Source organism: Suricata suricatta, chromosome 2 (genome assembly GCF_006229205.1).
Source record: "Suricata suricatta isolate VVHF042 chromosome 2, meerkat_22Aug2017_6uvM2_HiC, whole genome shotgun sequence".
NCBI classification, from domain to species: domain Eukaryota; kingdom Metazoa; phylum Chordata; class Mammalia; order Carnivora; family Herpestidae; genus Suricata; species Suricata suricatta.
In genome coordinates, this window is record NC_043701.1 from 74,452,975 (window position 1) to 74,474,713 (window position 21,739).

The 21,739-nt window shown below is 34.7% G+C and overlaps 1 protein-coding gene across 3 annotated transcripts in view; it reads left to right on the top strand.

Moving 5' to 3' along the window:
• Positions 1-21,739, top strand: part of RUNDC3B (RUN domain containing 3B) — a 141,036-nt gene that overhangs the window by 16,030 nt on the left and 103,267 nt on the right. For all 3 annotated transcript variants that reach the window (XM_029928378.1, XM_029928397.1, XM_029928388.1), the window contains exon 2: positions 3,492-3,607. In XM_029928378.1, the coding sequence (XP_029784238.1) occupies positions 3,492-3,607 (116 nt within the window). The remainder of the gene's footprint in view (positions 1-3,491; positions 3,608-21,739) is intronic.

Here is a 21,739-nt window from a genome sequence, read left to right on the forward strand (position 1 = left end):
ACAAAATTTCAAGTTCCTCTTTAGTCTGGTTTATCTGTTTATCTTCTTTTTGTTTCTTTTTATCTACTCATGCATTACATCTGATGTTTATCTAACTTGACTATCTTTTAGGTATAAAAGAAATTCATCAGTGTTACTTCTTAGCTGTTCATATATTTTCTTTAGGTAATGATTTCTACCATTGAGCTCTTGTTGTAGTTACAGATAGTGCTATGTAATGACCATTGATCCACCTTAGCTTTTCTCAAGGTTATTTACCCTAACCAAAGAAGACTGAAAATTATTTGAATAATTGTTTCCTCAATTCTCTCAAGAATACATATATAATTACTATCATCCTGGTTATGTAAGAGAAAAGTTATTTCATTACATAGAAAGAATGCCTTAGGTAATGGTTCTCAAAGTGTACTCTTGAACCCTCACCCTACAGAGGTCCAAAAGGTAAAAGTTACTTTCTTGTTCTATGGGGAGATAGGCTCAATGGGTGAAGGGCCCTTGATGTGATGAATCATTAAATTCTACTCATGCAACCATTATTACATTGTATGTTAATTAACTTGGATTTAAATACAATTTAAAAAATTTAAAAATGATTTTCTTAATTCTAAGACCTTATTTGCCTTTTTTGTTCTTTAACAAGTGTACAGTGGAGTTTTCCAGAGCTACATGGTGTATAATATTAGAATAGATTGAAAGTAGAAGCAGATATGGGGATTTAGCTGTTTTCTCTTCAACACCACATTAAAAATGTTTGCAAAGAGGAGTGCCTGGGTGGCTTAGTCAGTTAAGCGTCTAACTCTTGATCTCAGCTCAGGTCATGATCTCGTGGTTTGTGGGTTCAAACCTCTCACTGGGCTCTGTGCTGATGGCACAGAGCCTGCTTGGGATTCTGTCTCTTTTCTCTCTGCCCCTTACCTGCTTGTGCTCTCTCTATCTCAAAATAATTAAATAAACTTTAAAAAAAGATATTTGCAGAGATGTACAACAATGCTATTCTTGCTAATTTTGTTGTTGTTTTGGAAAATATATGTTTTCTAAAAATACATTACTTGAATGTAATTAATTGTTTTGTTTATAAATAATGTATGGGGTGGTCCTCACTAGGCACAATTCCAATATGTACTAATTTCAGGTACCTGAAAATTTAGTTGATACCAGTCCTATAATAACACAGTTCTAGTTTGACTACCACCATGTATTAACTGTAATTGCATAAAATAAAATTTTGTTACGGTGCTTTAGTCTACAAATCACTGTTATTAAATGCACATCATGATTAGTGACCAACTATATCACTTTAGTGTATCTAGCATTGGTCACTATTCATGTGTTATTAGTTCATACACTGAAATCAAAACCTATCATTGTGTTGCCTCTTTGTGTCCTGGTGATGAAAACACATGTTTTACATAAATGAATAATTGAAAGAACGGCAAAGAAACAGAAAAATCTCATATTGGAAGTGAAATTGGAATTGAACTTGAGTGGAATTATAGAAGAAATAGTTGATCACAGGAATATTGACATTGCTGCTATTCAAGGGAATTCAGGTATGCAGCCTTAGGAACTTAGTGAAGGGGAATGTATTGATATAAGTGAATATAGTGGTTGTGCTAAAAAGGAGGTCCCAGCATAAGTGGCATTCAGACCAGTTTCAAGAGATTTTCATAGTTGAAAGTGCAAAGGATAAAATGTTGGAAACTGAGGGTACCTGGGTGGCTCAGTTGGTTAAGCATGTAACTTTAGCTCAGGTCATGATTTCACAATTCATGAGTTTGAGTTCTGAATCCGGTGAGCACAAGACCTGCTTTGGGTGAGCTCAGCTTCTCTCTCTCTCTCCCCCGACCTCTACCTCTGCCCCTTGTGGGATTCTCTCTCTCTCCACTTAACTCACACACACCCTCTCTCATTCAAAAAAAAAAAAAACAATACTGGCGACTGATTCAGATTTAGAAAGGAATAATTTGCCAAGACATAGAAAATATGCTCAGCCTATATTTTAAGTTATACAGTAAGAATGCAAGCAGTGTTAAAACCACTCTTGGTAAATTTTTTACAGAGAAGACATTTTAAAATTCTCAGTATTTCTAAATTTTAAATTATAGTGTACTATTGGGGCTCCTTGGTGGCTCAGTCAGTTAGGTGTCTGACTTTGGCTCAGGTTGTAATCTGGTTCAAGCCCTGCATGGGGCTCTGCACTGACAGTTTCACTGGTTTCACCAGTTTCACTGGTGTTTAAAATTATTTCCTTATACATTATACCTGGCAGCAAAGAGAATTTTTTTAGTATAGAATTTTTAGATGTAAACCATATAAACAAATCTCTTTATATTTCCCTTTATATTATGTACTGTGTTTTCTGTTTTGAATAAATAGTATAACCAGTAGCCCTAAAGCCTAAGGAATAGTTTGTATTCCTTTATCTCCCTCATAGTTTATATTTCTAATTATTTAACAACTCTCAGAGTTATCTACATTGCCTCCTTCCTTACTGATTGTCCTTACTTAGGCATTCATTTGTCACCCTTTATAAGTCATGACTCTAAAGGGATGGCATGAGGGAGTTGCTTTAGATGACAGAATTCTCCTGTATCCTGACTTTGGTGGTGGTTACATGAATGTTGTTATATGTTAATAATAAAATGCTCTCTTGTCTTGCTGTGCGTGATATTGGCATTGTCTTTGCTGTTCTTTGAAAATAGAACTTACAAATAAATGAACAAGTACTTACTGACAGCAGTGTTAGAGGCATTGTCCTCTGTACTGAGGAACATATAAATGTGCAAAAGATGGGTTTCTGCCCTAAAGGAGTTTATATTCTAGTAAGATTGATAACCATAGATAACAGTAGGATAAACTTTAATTGTTACAGTAACAACAGTAGGATAAAGTAATCGTTACTTAAGGAAGATATGAACAAAATGCTAGCTTGTGATAGGTATATGCAGAAGGATAAGTCTTCCTTGAAGAGGTGGCATTTGAGCTAAGTCTTAGAAAACATTGATTACTGACAGTCAAAAATAGAGACAAGAGACATTCTGATAAGGAGAAATATAGCACACTTGACAGATTTGTAAGTTTTCCAATTTACAAAGGTGATAAAAACTTTGGATCTATACTTCATGCATTCTCTCATCCTGTTAATTCAATTTTGTGTTCTTAAACTCTTAAAAGCATTTGGGTCTGACACATTTCTTACAAGTAGTATTGTAGCTTTTGAGTCTTTTTGAGTTAATTTAGGTCATTTAAAAAATTTTTATTTTAATGGCTGTGAAGACAGTGAGCTATTCTTAAGTCTTAGTGTGATCAGGAGATAGTAAATAAATAACCAAAAGCCTGATATTTATATAAAGTTTTCTATTTACAGAGTTAATTTAATTACGTAGAGTTTTCAATATATATAATACTTAGGATTTTTATAATAGTTCTCCCGAATGCTCTTTCCATTTTTCCTAGTTGGGTAAATGAATCAACTCTTTTTTTCCCCACAGGTTTTCTGTGAAGACCCTGATTGATCGGTCCTGCTTTGAGACAATTGATGATTCTTCTCCTGAATTTAACAATTTTGCAGCTATTTTGGAACAGATTCTGAGTCACCGGCTGAAAGGTAACAGAATTAATGTATTTTTATTCTTTCAACAGCCTTCTTTTTAATAAACTTGAAATTTTACAAGCCATGCAGTCTGGTATGATTTAGATAATAGCCATACTCCATTTTGAGAAACATAAAACTGATTTTAGAATGCCTAATCTTTTGCCTGTCCTTTGTCCCTCGAGAAGAATTTCTGTCCTCAGATTTATGCTTGTTTTCAGGATGCATTAAAAGTGTTGAGTGTATTGTCACATACAAGGAGAAGAGCCACTTTTTATAAATAATTAAAATGAAAGCTTAAATTAAAAACTAGCCTATTTTCAAAGGTTACTAGATGCTATTTTAACCAGTTTACAAAGATGCATCCAGGTATTAAATTTGTTTGTTTAATCTTTACTTCGTTAAACTTCGGAATCTTTGAAAAATTTTTTTATCATAAATAGCTAAAAGAGGTATATAAAAAGATGCTGAACTATGGTTTTATTAAAATAAATCAGTAAATATATTCACGTTAGATGATTCTGTGGTCTCTCTGAATTATAAAAAATACTTACATTAAAACACCTGTAAAATGTAGCTAATAATATCAAGAAATATTATGTAGTATAAATCAGTAGTAATAAATAATAACTTTATCACGTCAATTCCATTATCTTATTTTCCTAAAGGAAACTTGGTCATCAGATATGGTCACTTAAGTTTTTATGATCTTTAATATCTTAATGGTATAGTTTTAAATCAGTAATCTGCTTTCATAAAATAACTTAAGAGAATTTCAAATTTAACCTAATGGTTAATTCTTTTCTATGCTTTTTGATGCTGAAAGCATCAAGTTTTTACTCTCAGGTGTTTAAATCGCTTGAATAGTCCTGTGGACCTATAACAAAGGGCTGAATTTAATTACATGGGAAAACAAAATCTGGATTCAGTCAGCCCTTTGTAATTTAAAATGGGGTCCATAACATTACTAATGCTTTTCTGTTAAAAGTTTGTTATTTTGCATTTAAAAAGTTATTTTTTTCTTATTTTTGCTGTACTGCATTTCCTAAATTTTCTGCCATTAATGTTACCTATTATAAGAAAATAAGTTTTTATAAAAGCAAAGGCTATGAGAGTATTTTGAGATATTGTCCAGGTTACTATATTGTGTGATGATCATATTTTAGAATTATACATATAAATTTATAAATAATACTTGAGTTAATACATGCAACACAGTAGACCTTGATGTACCTTAAAGTTCACAAATGTCTTATCATCAGACTTCAGATCCCTGATTCAGTATACCATTTAGCATATGATTCACTCACAAAATACATAAACAACTACCAGCAGAAAACAGGCCATGTTGAGATATCTATGCTGAGTGATTGGGCATACTCCTGACCACATAGTGGACCCTCTTCGGCACAACAGTCTGCCATCTTCTGAGTCATACCTCAGCAAAATATAGATCATAGATCTTTAGAATTACTTAATAGTGAATGTTATTTCTTTTTTTTTATGTTTATTTATTTTGAAAGAGAGAGAGGGTACATGCAAGCAGGGGAGGGACAGAGAGGTAGAGAAAGAGGGAGAGAGAGAATCCTAAGCAGGCTCCACACTGTCAGCATCTCATGAACTATGAAATCCTGACCTGAGCTGAAATCAAGAGTTGGACACTTAACCAACTGAGCCACCCAGGTGCCCCCAGTGAATGTTATTTTCGGGGAAACCATTGAACTACCATGTTGAAAATAGAATCTTGAGTTGATTTATGGATGAGAATTCCACTAGTGTGGCTAAGACAATAAGAATGATGATACAGTGAAATTTGTGTTAATTTTTTAAGCTAAGTAAAATTAATAATTTAAAATAATGGTTTTTTTAAAAGTTCCAGTAGATTGACTAATGCGGCCACTGTAATTAGTATAGATATGAATCATGAAATGATATTTAACTTTTGAGATGAGCTATTTGAAATTTTTTAATGTTTGTTTATTTTGAGAGAGAGGCAGACAGACAGAGACAGAATGCAAGTGGGGTTGGGGCAGAGAGAGAGGGCAACACCTAATCTGAAACAGGTTCCAGGCTCTGAGCTGTCAGCACAAAGCCTGATGTCAGGGTTTATCCATGAGACACAAGATCATGACCTGAGCCAAAATCAAATCACTTAACTGACTGAACCACCCAGGTGCCCTTGCATTGAACTACTTTGAAGACTCAAGGGTCTACAGACTTCCATATGTTATTTTATAATTCTGATATATAACAAATTGCTTTTACTTTTGGAGAAGTTATATCATTATTTTTGTAGTATATTGTGTTCACCTAAAATGTACTATATAACAACGAATTTTTCCAATGTTTGTTTTTATAGAAGTACATATTTAAAATGTAAAACTTTGTGGGTTTGTGAGACTTACTTTTCTCCAGGTACTTTTTATTTTTGAAATAAAAGGGCATTTAGTTTAAATATTAAATTTTTCAGAGAAAGATAAAATCCACCCCAGGCACAAAATTGGCTGAACTGACACATGTAAAGTGGAGAACTGAAATAGTTATTTACTTAGCTAATTCTAAAAGTCCCAATATTGAAAAGGAAGGTTTTAAAACCATATACATTAATCTCCTGTATGGTTATCTCTCAACAAAATAATGATCTTACTTTACTGGAATATAGCTGAGAACTAGGAATTAATCACAGAATATAGTAATCAAAGAGACCTCAGTTCAGATCTTCACTAATTTTTGAACTTTTATTTATTGTTAAGTCTTCTCCACCCCATCTGTACCTGCCCTAATAAAAGCCACTGTAGACACTGGCTGTGTATGTGGAGTGTCTGGTTGAAGCATATCAAGAAAACTGGGCATTTGACCTGCTCACCAGCAGTTGTACCCCACCCTGCAAATCTGTAGTGTTACTTCAGGTAGCACTGTGATTCACAGATTAAAAATTTCTCTCATCTCTGTCCTTCTGAAGCAGTGTACTCAAACAATACTCATGACTGGTACACATAGTCTATTTGAATACTTCTGATGTCTGGGAACTTAGTAAAGCAATTCATCACATTTTGAGGCAGTTTAGGTTGTTAAAAATTCTTGTGTAAATGAAGCCAACCTATCTGACTCTGCTTTGATCTATTTTCTGCCACTTTTTTTTCAGTTTTGAACCTAATAGTTAAAGACTGCCATTATGTAACTCTTTCTCCTTAGTTCTCCTTTTTTCTAGGTAATTTATCTGTAGTTCATTCAACCTTCTGGAACCACCGTAGCCTTAGTTCTTCTGGTTTATCACTGGTTTATTAGTATTGCTCTTAAAATGTAATGCTCATAGCTGAGTAAAGTGCCAAAGATAGGTCAATTTTGTATTAGTTCAGAGCTTAAGATGATGCTGCCATTTTGATTCCCACATCATACTTTTAGTTTTCACTGAAATCGAGACCACGTCAAATCTCATCATTTTTTGGAAACTGAACTATGGCTTATTTTAGGTCTTAGTTAATTCTCTAAGTTAGGTGCCTGTGTACAAGTTTGATAGGGGTAAATACAGTATTATTTTCTTTGTCATCCACTTTATAGATGGATGAGGTGATAATAAAAAAAAAACTTTAGAACTTCTAAAGATGAAGTGGACTATTTTTTCCTATTTCTCTTACTGTATATAAAAGCCTAGACATTATTATATAAAACAAATACATGAAGACCCCAAAAGGTAGAGAAAAGAAGGAAGACTGTTTAGGGACTCTGAGACTTTGAAAATGAAATGGTTTGTTCTTTGAATTTTCTGATTGTCTTGTATTCCAAGACTGGATAAGTCAGTTGCCTATAGACATCAGTATATGCAGAAAGGAAGGTGAAAGACTTTTAGTACCAGCTCTATGCCATAGAAACAGTGTGGTACCACCCCACCCAGGCTAGAAAAGGCTAAGAAGGGGACTTTGAATCCCTTTTTCTGAGGGTATAACAGTGTGTCCCACTGTACCATCAGGGTGGTATCAAAGAAGACCATGCAGAGAACCAGGTCTAGAGAACTGGGACTTCTTCCCTTCTGGCTGGTTGTGAGCTTTCTCTTCCCTTCTTACCTCCCACCTTCACCATGTTAATGGAGATCCTGGATTTCCATTCCCAACCCAGCTATTCTGAGGTTGTATCAGAAGAGACGTATTGGAGACTGACGGCTTCCACCATCACCCGACAGTAACAAGGCTACCCCCAGTGCATTGGCCGGGGAGACCTTGTAGGAAGCCTGGACTCCCACCTACACCCAGAAGTAATGAGAACTCCCCTCTCAAATGTCAGTGGAGGTCAACTGGAAAAATTGGACTTCTCCCTCCTCTTGGCAGTAATAAAGTGGTCCCACCACTCTTTACCTTTGCCTCCCAGAACTGTCATAAAAAGCCAGTGAAAACAGAAAGTTTAAATAAGATCCCAAGACTCTTAACATAATATGAACATGTCCAAGTTTCATTTGTCTTGTCATAACAAGAACCAAGATCTCAAAATGAATGACAAAAGACAACCAATAGATGTCAACACTGAGATGACAGAGGTATTAGTGACAAAGATCATAAATTGATCATGATAAAAATACTTCAGTGAGAAGTTAGAAACATGCTTGAAACAAATGAAAAAGTAGACAACATCAACAAAGAAATAGAAGATATAAAGAAGAACCGAATAGAAACTTTGGTATAAAAAGTACAAAACCCAAATAAAAAGTTCAATGTATAGCTCAACAAGAAGATGCAGGGGACAGAGGAAAAAAAAAATCAGTGAACTAGAAGACATCAGAAAAATTTTAATCTAAACAACAAAGACTCAATCTAAAATTAGAAAGTGGACTTAAAAAATGAACAGAGCCATAGGGACTTGTGGGTCTATAACAAAAGATCTTTCTTTTCATCAGAAGCTCTGAAGGAGAGGTGAAAGGAAAGGACTGCTGAAAAAAATGATGGCTGAAAATTTCCCAAATTTAGCAAGAGACATAAACACAGATTTGAGAAACTGAGTGAATTACAGAGTAAATCCAAAGAAATTCATGCCAAGACACATTATAATTAAACTTTTGAGAAATAAAAACAAAGAAAAAGTGTTGAAAGTAGCCAGAGAAAAAGGACACCCTGTTTGTAAGGGAAAAACTATTTGACTGAAGACAGATTTCTTATCAGAAACCTCTTTTCTATGCCAGGAGAAAAATGTCAGCACAGATTCCTGTAGCAGAAATTTTTTCAGCGAAGAAGGGGAAATCTAGACATTCTCAAAACAAGGAGAACTAAGCAATTTGTCACTTGTAGACTGGCTAAAGAACTGCCGTGAAGCAGAAATGAGATGATAAGGAAGAAAATACAATAATTTCCTTTAAAAATTTTTTTTTTAGTTTTCCTTTTTTTTAATTTGTTTTTTTTTCCCTTGTCTTCCTGTAGATTACTTGAATGTTTTTTAGAATTCCATTTTTATCTATCTGTATTGTTTTTGAGTGCATCTTTTGGTATAGATTTTTTAGTAGTTGCTCCAAGTATTATGTTGTATATACAGAATTTATCACAATCTACAAGCGTTATTGTTTTCTGGTCCTAAATCTAAAAACTATGCCTTTCTTCATTTCCATTCACTCCCCGTCCCCATTTATAATATAATTGCTTTAAAAAGTTCAAATAGATCTACCCTGCAGTCCAGTAATCACGCTACTGGGTATTTACCTGAAGAATACAAAAACACTAACTTAAAAGGAGATATGTACCCCTATATTTATTGCAGCATTATTTACAATAGCCAAATTATGGAAGCAGCCTAAGTGTCCATCAGTAGATGAATGGATGAAGAAGATGTGAGATACACACACACACACACACACACTGGACATTATCTAGCCATAAAAAAGGAATTAAAACTTCCCATTTGCAACAACATGGATGGAGCTAGAGTATAATGCTATTAAATAAAGTAGAGAAAGACAAATACTATATGATTTCACTTATGGAATTTAACAAAGAAAACGACTGAACAATGAGGAAAAAAAAGACAAACCAAGAACTAGACTCTTAACTATCTATGGAGAACAAAAGATGATGACCAGAGGGGAGGATGGTGGGGGGGATAGGTGATGGGGATTAAGAGTACACTTATAATGATGCTGAGTAATGTATAGAATTATTAAATCACTATATTGTATACCTGAAACTAATACAACACTGTATGTTAACTATACTGGAATTAAAATTAAAAACTTAAGAAATATACATAAATGCTTTAAATATTTCCCCTACAATAGATTAGAACCACCTTAGACAGTGTTAGAACTTTTCTTCTACCATTAAACTTAATTGAGAAAACACGAGGAGAAGGTCAGCCTATTTCAGGTTGCTGATTTGTCCAGCACAGAGTCTGAGATGTATGGGGCAAGGAAACTTACCCACTGTGTCATTTCTTGGCTTCTAAGATCTCTAGCCTGGGTTCCTTTTATTCTCCATCTTCACAGTCTTTTTGTTTTATATGTAATGTCTAGTGTTTTTTGTTATATTTAGCAAGAGGAAAGTGCATCTGCTTTGTCCTGTCTGGTACCAGAATTCTCATTTAATTTTTTAATATGAAGAATTACATCAATAGTGTTCCTAATGTTTAATCCATATATTCTTGGGATGAATCCAACTTGAGCCTCATGTATTGTTTTCATATACTAAGCCAGATTTAGAATTTAGTTTGCTAATATTTTAGGAGTTTTGGTTCTATGTAACTTCTGTTTTATACTTGTGGTTTTTGTTATGAAGATTATATTAGCCTCACTAAATGAATCAAAAGTGTTTTATCTTTTTTATTCTTTGGAAGAATTTTCCATAAGCTTAGAATTGTCTGTTAGAAAGAATTTGTCATTAAAAACTCTGAGTTAGTTGTGGAATGTCATGCTTACAGGTCTCTTTAGGTTGTTGACTTCTTTTCTGTATTCTCTTTTACAATTATCAGTTTCTTTTTTCTGTGCCCTCTTAGTTCAATCCCTATTCAGTTGCTGGTTTTTCCCTGTTAATGTGCCACATTTAAAATGATAAATTTATCTAAGTGGTTTTAAAAAGTTAAAGCTCACTGAAGAGATCTAAACACTTAAAGCTTAAAGCACATATTCATCTTGATAGCATTTTTTTAGAAACTTAAACCCTGGGGCGCCTGTGTGGCTCAGTCGGTTAAGCATCCAACTTCAGCTCCCGTCATGATCTCACAGTTTGTGAGTTCAAGCCCCACATGGAGCTCTGTGCTGAAAGCTCAGAGCCTGGAGCCTGCTTCGAATTCTGCATCTCACTCTCTCTCTCTGCCCCTTCCCCACTTGCACTCTGTCTCTCTCTCAAAAATAAATAAACTTAAAAAAAAAACTTAGACCCTCCCCATAGTTATGTGTGAGCAGCCCACCCTCTTTTCTGAAGGATATGACCTGTTTCGTTCAGATTGCTATTAAGAAACAAAAATTCCTTCGGTGTTATTTTCCATGCAGTTGTCAGCTAGTTGGTCCCCTTTTGCATCCCTAATATTATTTATTCTTTTTCTATTTTTTCATAAGCAGTATTGCCAGAGATTTGTTTAATCTTTCAAGTAATTAGAGATTTTTTGTTCATTTAAGTATGCTAATGACATCATTATTTTCTCTATTATATTTTCTCTGAGTCTATTTTGTTACATTGGTTTCCTAGCAGATTAATTTTCAAACTTCTCTCCAAGTCCTGCTTGGGTTATGTGTACAAGTTGGAAGATATAGTATTTCTATTAGTATCATTTTTAGGTAACTTCTAGTTTTCATTATTCTTTGTGGCTTATGTGTTGTTTAAAAGTTAATTTTTAGGGTTACTGTAAGTAAGAAATTTTACCTTTTTATTTTTGCTTCTATGTTAACTAAATTATGGTCAAAGAATTTGGCCTTTTTGATAGAATTTTTGAAATTTGTAAGATTTGCTTAAAGGTCTAGCTTATGGTTGGTTTTAATAAGTGTCTCATCTTGAGAATAATGTGTATTCTCTAATTGTTGATTGTTTTTCTCAAGTGTTACTTTCATTTTTTATAACTTTATTAATAGCTTAAAAATTTCAAACTTATTATTTTGATGGATTTATCAAGTTAGTCTTACAGATATGTCTAATTTCATTTTTATATTTTGAGTATTTTGGTACATTCAGTTTTAGGGTTTTTATAGATGTCTTCATTTTTTATTAACTTACATTTTCAATTTCTTAAGGATTTCTATGAATTTTTCATGTATTAACTACATTTTAAAGTGTGGGTTACATATTATCCAGCATTTCCAATTTTCCTACTGTTTTGTGTTAGGTATTAGGAAGATATTCCTAAAATTCCATGTTTCCCACTCCATAGACATATTACTGCTATCTCTAAAGAGAGCTCAAAACTTTCTCTTATTTTCTTCTTTGAAAGTTATCCTTGCCTTTTGTTGTGAATAGTTTGATTGAATAGTTAAACTTAATGGGCAAAGTATGTATCATTGAGGTAAAACAACTATGGCCCTAATTTTAAGTACTTATTAGTTCATTTTAGGTAGTCACTACTGTCATGTGATTAAAAATATTTTCCATTAAAAAGCATTAAGACATATGTATATATGTTGGCATAGTATATTCCATATATACTGTAATATATAGTCATCATATATGTTAATGTTAATGTTTTTGCAGTACAGTATATAATGAATTGTATATATTTTTAAAGTTAAGATACCCCTTTTTCCCATGTTCCTCTCTATATAAATTTACCTATTTCTATCCTCTAGCCTGGGGTTTTAATTACTTTTTTGTTCGTTTGAATACAAGGTTCTTTTCTACTTGAGCGTGAAGTGTATTCCTAGTTATTACCCACTGGAGCTTTTATTTGAGTAGTAATTCATTTTCCAGTTCCTCTGCATTCCTCTGTTTTCTTTTTATTCCTTTCTTTCTAGCCAGTTCTTAATAAGTTTTTCTTATAGATGGTTTTTCTCCATCCTCTGCTGTTGTTATTGCATTCCCAACTCTTCATTTCATTTTTCTTATCCCTGGCAAATTTCCTAAGAAATTTTTCTACTGTATCTTTTCTCAGGCAGCATGGGTTCTATTTATCATATGTCTTTTACCACACTGTACACTTTACCACATTACAGCCTTCTGATATTACAATTAAAAAACCTAACTGAACTTAAAATGCTATCCAATATGGATAAATCCACTACTATCCTGTTTTACTCTGTCTACTCAGGCTGCTACAACATAATGCCACAGATTGGGGAGCTTAAACAACAGAAATTTATCTCTCATATTTCTGGAAGCTAGGAAGACCAAAACCAAGGCATTGGGTAATTGTGATTATGGTGAGAAAAAAGCTTCCCTGGCCTGAAGCTGGTCACCTACTTGCCATGTCCTCACATGGTGGAGAGAAAGAGAGCTTTCTGGTGTCCTTGCTTACAAGGCCCTAATCCTGTCAGATCAGGACCCCACCCTTATGACTTCATTTAACCTTAATTATCTGTGTAGTCACATTGGGGGTTAGGACTTCAACATATGACTTCGGGAGCCATAAAACAGAACTTTGGGTGGGGGGGTCACAGAAAACTACTTGTATACTTTGAAAAATAAACAGTAGCAGCCAGACTGGGGAGAGATATCAAAATTTGAAGAGGAACTATTACAGGAGTGAGTGTCCTGTTTATTTTTTCTCCTTACTATATCCTCAGCTTTAACTTGTGGGGGCCTTAGTTCTTAATTGCACTTGTGGATGCAGGCAGTGAAAACTCTGAACAGTACTCTCTTTATGGTAAGAAGATAAGGGAAGATAGCCTCTGTGAGTCAGGAAGTGTTAGAGTCTTCCTTTTTTTTTTTTTTTCCCTCTTTTTCCTTGCTACTTTTCCCCCAGATGTAGCTTAAAGTTGCCCATATCTTTTTGACAGTGTGGGAGGTTAAAACATTTCTGATAAACTGGAAGAAGAATTAATAAAAAAAAAAAAAAAGGGGGGGGTGCCTGGGAGCTGAAGACTGTATCAGGGAAGAGAAAGCTGGAAAGAATAATGTCCTGATTCTGCATGCTAATAATGAGCATAAGTCCTGGATTCATATCCAAGATTCTGAGGAATGAGTAGGACACTAAGTCCTAGACTGGCTATATATATGGGTAAGATACAAAGAACCATAGCAAAGGCTTTGCAAACTGAACTTATGTTGGAACTTCTGCACACATAAGGCAAGAAAGAACTTGGCTATCTGAATTTAACCAGGTTGATTGCCTACCAAGACAAAGCAAAACAAAAATCAACATACTCCAGATTTTAACAGAATACAGAATTAAAACACCCACTGTAAACCCAAAACTGCTTCACATATGAAGAATCAGGAAAATATGACCAGTTCTAAAAAGGAAAGACAGAGATGCCAATACCGAGACTAATTATCAAAGATACTATAATAGCTAATATAACCATGCTCTGTGATATAAACATCTTTTTTTTCTTTTTCAAATTTTTACTTAAATTCTATTAACATGTTGTGCAATATTGGTTTCAGGAGTAGAAATCAGTGATTCACCACTTAAAATACCCAGTGCTCATCATAACAAGTGCCTTCCTTTAAAAAAAAAAAAAGTATATTTTGAGGAAGAGAGAGAGAGCCTGGGAGGGGCAGAGAGAGAAGAGAGAGAATCCCAAGTAAGCTCTACACTGTGAGTGTAGAGCCTAATGTAGGGCTCCATTTCATGAACTGTGAGATCATGAACTGAGCCAAAATCAAGAATCAGCCATTTAACCAACTGAGCCACCCAGGTACCCCCAAGTGCCTTCCTTAATATCATCACCCATCTAGTCCATCCCCCACCCACTTCCCTCCATCAGCCCTCAGTTTGTTACCTATCTGTAAGAGGTTCTGATGGTTTGTTTCCATCTCCCCCGCCATATGCTCCTCTGTTTTGTTTCTTACATTCCACATATGAGCGAAATCATATGATATTCATCTTTCTCTGACTGACTTATTTCGATTAGCATAATATACTCAGGTTCCATCCACATTGTTGAAAATGGAAAGATTTCATTCCTTTTCATGGCACAGTGACATTCCATTGTATGTAAATGTATGTATGTATATAAATTTTTTAACTGGATTATTTGTTTTTTTGGGTATTGAGTTTAGTTAAGTTCTGTTCCATTGATCTATGTGTCCATTTCTGTGCCAGTACCATATTGTCTTGATGACTACAACTTTATAATATAACTTAAAATTTATAATTGTTATGCCTCCAGTTTTGTTTTTCTTTTTAAGGTTTGCTTTGGCTATTTGGGGTCTCTTGTGGTTCCATACAAATTTTAGGATTGTTTGTTCTCGCTCTGTTAAAAATGCTGGTGGTGTTTTGATCAGGATTGCTTTGGGTAGTATAGACATTTTAACAATGTTTGTTCTTCCAATCAATGAGCTTTTCCTTTTCTTTGTGTCCTCTTTAGTTTCTTTCATAAGGGTTCCTATAGTTGTCAGAGTACAGATCTTTTACCTCTTTGTTTAGGTTTATTCCTAGATATGTGTTGTTTTTGGTACAGTTGCAAATGGAATTAATTTCTTCATTTCCTTTTCTGTTGCTTGTTATTGGTGTATAGAAATGCAACAGATTTCTGTACATTGATTTTATATCCTACAACTTTGTTGAATTCATGTATTAGTTTTAGCAGTTTTTTGAAGGAGTCTTTTGGGTTTTGTACATGGAGTATCATATTGTCTGCAAACAGTGAAAGTTTGACTTCTTCCTTGCCAGTTTGGATGACTTTTATTTCTTTTTTTTTTTTGTCTGATTGCTGAGACTAATACTTCCAGTACTATGTTAAATAGTAATGGTGAGAGTGGCATCCTTGTCTTGTTCCTGACTGTAGGGGAAAAGCTCTCAGTTTTTTCCCATTAAGGATGATACTGTTGTGGTTCTTTCTTATATGGCTTTTATTAATGTGGTGTATCACATTGACTGATTTGTAAATATTGAACCAGCCTTGCAGCCAAGGAATAAAACCCACTTGATTGTGGTGAATAATTCTTTTAATGTATTATTGGATTCAATTTGCTATTATCTTGTTGAGATTTTTTTGCATCCATGTTCATCAGGGATATTGGCCTGAAATTTTCCTTTTGAATGGGGTCTTTATCTGGCTTTGGAATCAGGGTGATGCTGCCCTTGTAAAGTTAGTTTGGAAGTTTTTCTTCCATTTCTATTGTTTGGAACAGTTTCAGAAGGAATAGTATTAACTCTTCTTTTATATATCTGGTAGAATTCTGACTGGGAAGCCATCCAGCCCTGGACATTTATTTGTTGGGTGATTAAAAAAAATTTTTTTAATGTTTATTTATTTTTGAGAGAAAGAGAGAGCATGAGTGGAAACGGACAGAGAGGGAGACAGAATCTGAAGTAGGCTCCAGGCTCTGAGTTTTCAGCAAGAGCCTGATGCGGAGCTAGAACCTGCAAACTGTGAGATCAAGTCCTGAGCCAAAGTTGGACGTTTAACCAACTGAGCCAACCAAGTGCCCCTGAGAGATTTTTAATACTATTTCAATTTCTTTGATGATTATGGGTCTCTTTAAATTTTCTGTTCTTATGTCAACTTAGGTAATTTGCATGTTTCTAAGAATTTATCCATTTCTTCTAGATTGTTCAGTTTGTTGGTATATACTTTTTCATAATGTTTTCTTACAATTGTATTTCTGGGGTGTTGGTTGCGACCTCTCCCCTTTCATTTGTGAGTTTATTTGGGTCCTTTCTCTCTTCTTTTTGATGAGTCTAGCTAGGGGTTTATCAATTTGATTAATGGTTTAGAAGGACCAGCTCTTAGTTTTGTTGATCTGTTCTACTAGTTTGTTTCTTTCTATATTGTTTATATATGCTCTAGTCTTTATTATTTCCCTTCTCCCACTGGCCTTTTTTTTCTTTCTGTTATTTGCTGTTCCTTTTCTTGCTTTTATTTGTGTAGAGTTATGTGTATATTTGAGACCTTTCTTGCCTCTTGAGGTAGATCTGTACTTCCCTCTTAAGACTGCCTTTGGTCTCTCAAGGTTTGGATATCCTGCAGGTTTTGGACTATCATGTTTTCACTTTTACATCGCTTCTATGTACTTTTTAAATTTTTTCTTTAATTTCTTGGTTAGCTTGTTCATTCTTTAATGAGATGTTCTTTAACTTGCATGTATTTATGGTCTTTCCAAATGTTTTCTTGTGGTTGACTTCAAGTTTTATAGCATTGTGGTCTGAAAATATGCATAGTATGATCTCAATACTTTTGTACTTGAGTGTTGATACGTGACCCATTATGTGATCTATTTTGGAGAATATTCCATGTATACTTGAAAACAATGTGTATTCTGCTGCTTTAGTGTGAAATATTCTGAACGTATTTGTTAAGTGCATCTGGTCCAGTGTGTCATTCAACGCCATTGTTTCCTTGTTGATTTTCTGCTTAATCTGTCCATTAGTGTAAGTGTAATAATACTATTATCATACTATTAATGAGTTTCTTAGTAATTGATTTATATATTTGATGAGTCCAAGCTGGCGGCCTAAACATTTATAATTGTTAGACCTTCTTGATGGATAGACTCCTTAATTATAATATAATGCCCTTTTTCATCTCTTGTTACAGTCCTTGGTTTAAAATCTAGTTTGTCTGATATAAATATGACTACCTGGCTTTTTTTTTTTTTTTTGGCATCCATTAACATTATAGATGGTTCTCTTTCCCTTCACTTTCAATCTGCTGATGTCTTTAGGTCTAAAATGAGTCTCTTATAAGCAATATACAGATGGCCTCCCCCCCACTTTTTTTTTTAATCCATTCTCATAGCCTGTGTCTTTTGATTAGAACATTAAGTTACATTCAGGCTAATTATTGAAAGATATGACTTTGGTACTGTTGTGTTATCTGTTAAGTTGGTGTTTATGGTGATGTTCTCTGTTCCTTTATAGTTTTTGTTGCTCCTCAAAGAATCCCCTTAATATTTCTTGCAGGGCTGGTTTAGTGGTCATAAACTCCTTTAGTTTTTATTTGGGAAACTCCTCTCTCCTTCTATTCTGAATGACAGGCTAGCTGGATATAGAATTATTGGCTGCATATTTTTCCAGTTCAGCACTTCGAATATGTCCTCTGATTCCCTTCTGGCAGGCCAACTTTCTATGGACAGATCTGCTGTGAATCTTATCTCTCTTCCCTAGTTTAAGGACTTTTTTTTCTCTTGCTACTTTCAAGATTCTTTCCTTATCTGTGTATTTTGTGAATTTGACTATGATATATCTTGGCAGCAGATGGATTTTTTTTAATTAATGACAATTTTTTATGCTTCTTGGATTTTGATGTTCTTCTCCAGATTAGGGAAGTTTTCAGCCATAATTTGCTCATATAAGCCTTCTGCCCACTTTTCTCTCTCTTTATCTCCTGGGACTCCAGTGATAGGAATATTACTACATTTTAATAAGTCACTGATTTCCCTACATCTACCTTCATGATCCGTCACCTTTGTTTCCCTCTTCTTTTCAGCTTTATTATTGTCCACAATTTTATTAATACCTCTACTTCATCTGTCCTTGCTGTTATGGCATCTATTCAGGTTATATCTTAGTGATAGCATTTTAATTTAGGCCTGACTAGATTTTAGCTCTATTTCTACAGTAAGGGATTCTCTAGAGTCTCCTATGGTTTTTTAAAGCCCAGCTAGACTCTCTATAAGTGTTTTTCTAAGTTCTAGTTCAGACACCTTATACTACATTGATTAAATCCCATGACTGTGAGTTCTACTTCCTGCTCTTTCTTTTGGGGTGAATTTCAACTGTGTTGTCATTTTGGAGAGAAAAAGTAATAATACAATTAAATTAAATTGTAAAATTTTAAAAAAAGTAATAAAGGAAGCTAGATCCTCAGTGTGTTTTGGTCTGATTGTTAAGAGAAGCTTGATAAAAAAACAGAAAAAGGGACAAAAAGAGACAAGAATTAAAAATTAAATAAAATAATTTGTTCTTTCTGTATTCAAGAAAAAACAAAAACAAAAACCCACACAAATCAGAAAAACCTAAGAAAGCTAGATCCTGTTTTCCCTAGAGCTGAAGCTTTGCAGCACTCTATGATCATTAGACTTAGTGCATGGACTGGGTTTATGCTGGTTTTCTGGGGGTGCGGTGAGGAGCTGTTTTTATTCTCAGGCCTATTTGCCCTAGTGGAAATGCACTTGGGAGGGTACAGGGGTGGAGCTTGGTGTAATGGCTCTGTTCTCCACTTGGTGGCACTGTTTAACTTACTGAGGTTGATGTGTGCTGGTGGGCTAGAGGTGAAAATGGCTTCAATCTGCTCTCTAGTCTCTGGAGCAGGAAGTTCATACCCTCACAGCCATGCAATCAGTCATCCTTCCTGTGTCCCAGATTTCCTCGGATCCCTGACTTGCCAGGCTGTGCCACCCTTGTAGGTTTTATCTCAGCCTAGGCTGTTTCAAAACCCCATACTTTAGAGACCCTCGTGGTTGGGACCTGTGCTGATCCTTTGGGGGAGCATCTTGCTGCACTCTGGCCAGTACCTGCTTGTCCTAGGAAGCAGTTGGGCAACTGCACGGCCACAGCAGTTTTGAGTTTATGGTAAATCTCAACACCGCTGTTGCCAGGGTTTACTGCCCTCACTTGATGTCTTTGTTCTTGTATTGTTGAACAGGGCAGATCTATGTCTCCTGCCTGGTATTTTGCCCATGGAGAGGCCTTGTCACCTCTACCAAATGCACTCCAAGCAGGGCAACTGCTTCTCCCCCCGTGACCCAGAGGGTCCTCATACCTTCCTGACTCTTGGGGCTCTGTCCTACTTCCTTGCCAAAGCACTGATAGGGGCTGACTTCTTAAACTTCAGACTATGTACTCTGCTACTTCTAAAAAACTGGTGGTACTGAAACCTTCTCCTTTTCTCCTATGAACGGTTTTGGGGAACAGTTTTCTTGTGCAGTCTCCTGCACTGTTTTCACTCTTTTTTATTCAGTCTTAGCCTACCTCTCCATGATCAGGGATACCTCCCCCCTATAGCTACCATGGCTCTTTTCTCTCACAAATCAACTCTCTGCAGTTCCTACATTCCACAGGTCTTTTTTTTTTTTTCCTTTCTGTTTGTAGATGTGCAGCTTTGTTTCCTAAGATTTCTAAACGATTTCTTGGGTGTTCAGAATGATTTGATATTTATCTAGCTGTGTGGGATAGGAGGCAAGCTTAGGGTCACTTTCTCCTCTCCCGTTTTGCTTCCCCTTGTGAACATTATTGAAATGAGTAGAAAAATAGAAGTTCTGAATTGAGAAATACAAAACTCAAAAAAGAACAAATGGAGATTTTAGGAAAAAATTTACAATATCTGAAAAAACATCACTATGTGTGGCTCTATAGCAGAATGGAGACAATGAGATGTTTATGAATTTGAAATTAGATCAGTAGAAATTACCCATCCTGAAGAACAGAGCTTTCAAAACCTGTTGGGCAATAGCAAAAGATAGAGCAGAGACCACTGGAATAGTATCTTTTAAAGTTTTAAAAGAAAAGAACTGCAAACTAAGAATTCTATCTCTGGTAGAAGCATAGTTCAGGGATGAAGGGAAAGCAAATACTCCAATGAAGGAAAACTAGAATTGTTACTAGCACACCTGATCTAGAAGAAATGCTAATGAAAAGTCTTCCCTTCATAAAGGGAGATGAAACCAGAGGGAAACTTGGAACTTCAGGAATGAAGAAAGAACAACACAAATGGTGAATATCTAAGTTACATAGCCTGATTTTTTTTCTCTTTTGAAGATTTTTAAAATATTACTATTGAAAGTGATAATTGCCAACATTGATCTTTTTATGTATAAAGGACATTTAAAACAAGTAATGGAAAGTAAAGGGACCAATGTGGTGGTCAACTATTTTATTTCAAATAGTAAAATAAAAACTCTAGACTGTTAAAGATTAGGTTTTATATTGTAAGCACTAAAGCAACGACTATGAAAATACTAAGAGACTTACCCCCAAAGCCAATAAATAGATTAAAATAGTTTAAAATTGAGCTTAAAAACACTCAAATGAGCTAAAAGAAGGCAGGAAAAAATGAAGGAGTAAACAAAAAAACAAAAAAATGGTAAACCTAAATCCAGTTATATTAGTAAATATTAAATATACATTATATAAAATATAAATTACATAAAATATAGATGATGCACCAATTAAAAGAGTCTGGGTTAAAAATAGATTCATGGGTGCCAACTGCAAAAGCAGCACAAACAAAATTAAACAAGTGGGACTACATCAGACTAAATGTGTCTGCAAAGCAAAGGAAACCAGCAACTAAATGAAAAGGCATTCAACTGAATAGGAGAAAATATTTGCAAACCATATATCTAATAAGGGGTTAATACTTAAAATATGTAATGAACTCCTACAACTCAATAGCAAAAACAAATCTGATTTAAAATTGGGCAGAACATCTAGATAGACATTTTTCAAAGAAGACATAAAGATGTCCAACAGGCACATGAAAAGATATTCAACATTACTCATCATCAGGGAAATGCAAATCAAAACCACAAATAGTTATCACCTCATACCTGTGAGAATGCCTATTACCAAAAAAAAAAACAAACCCAAAAACAAGCAATAACAAGTATTGCTGAGGATGTAAAGAAAAGGGAACCGTTGTGCACTGTCACTGGACATGTAAATTGGTGCAGTCACTATGGAAAACAATGTGGAGGTACCTCAAAAAATTAAAAATAGAACTACAATATGATCCAGCTATTCTGCTTCTTAGTAGTTATCTGAAGAAAACAAAAACACAAACTTGAAAGATACCTGCAGCCCCCATGTTCATTGCAATTTTATTTATAGTAGCCTAGATATGGAAACAACCTAAGTGTCCATCAAGGGATGAACAGATAAAGAATATTTGGTATACATATATCATGGAATAGTATTCAGTCATTAAAAAAGAATAAAATCTTATCATTTCTGACAACATGTAATGGATCACCAGGGCATCCTTGATCTAAGTGAAATAAGTCCAGGAAAGACACATACCAAATGCTTTCTGTTAACATGTGGAGTCTAAAAAAATAAAGAAATTTAAAATACAAAACTCACAGATACAGAGAACAGATTGGTGCTGCCAGAGGTGAGGGATAGGTAGGAGAAATGTGTGAACTT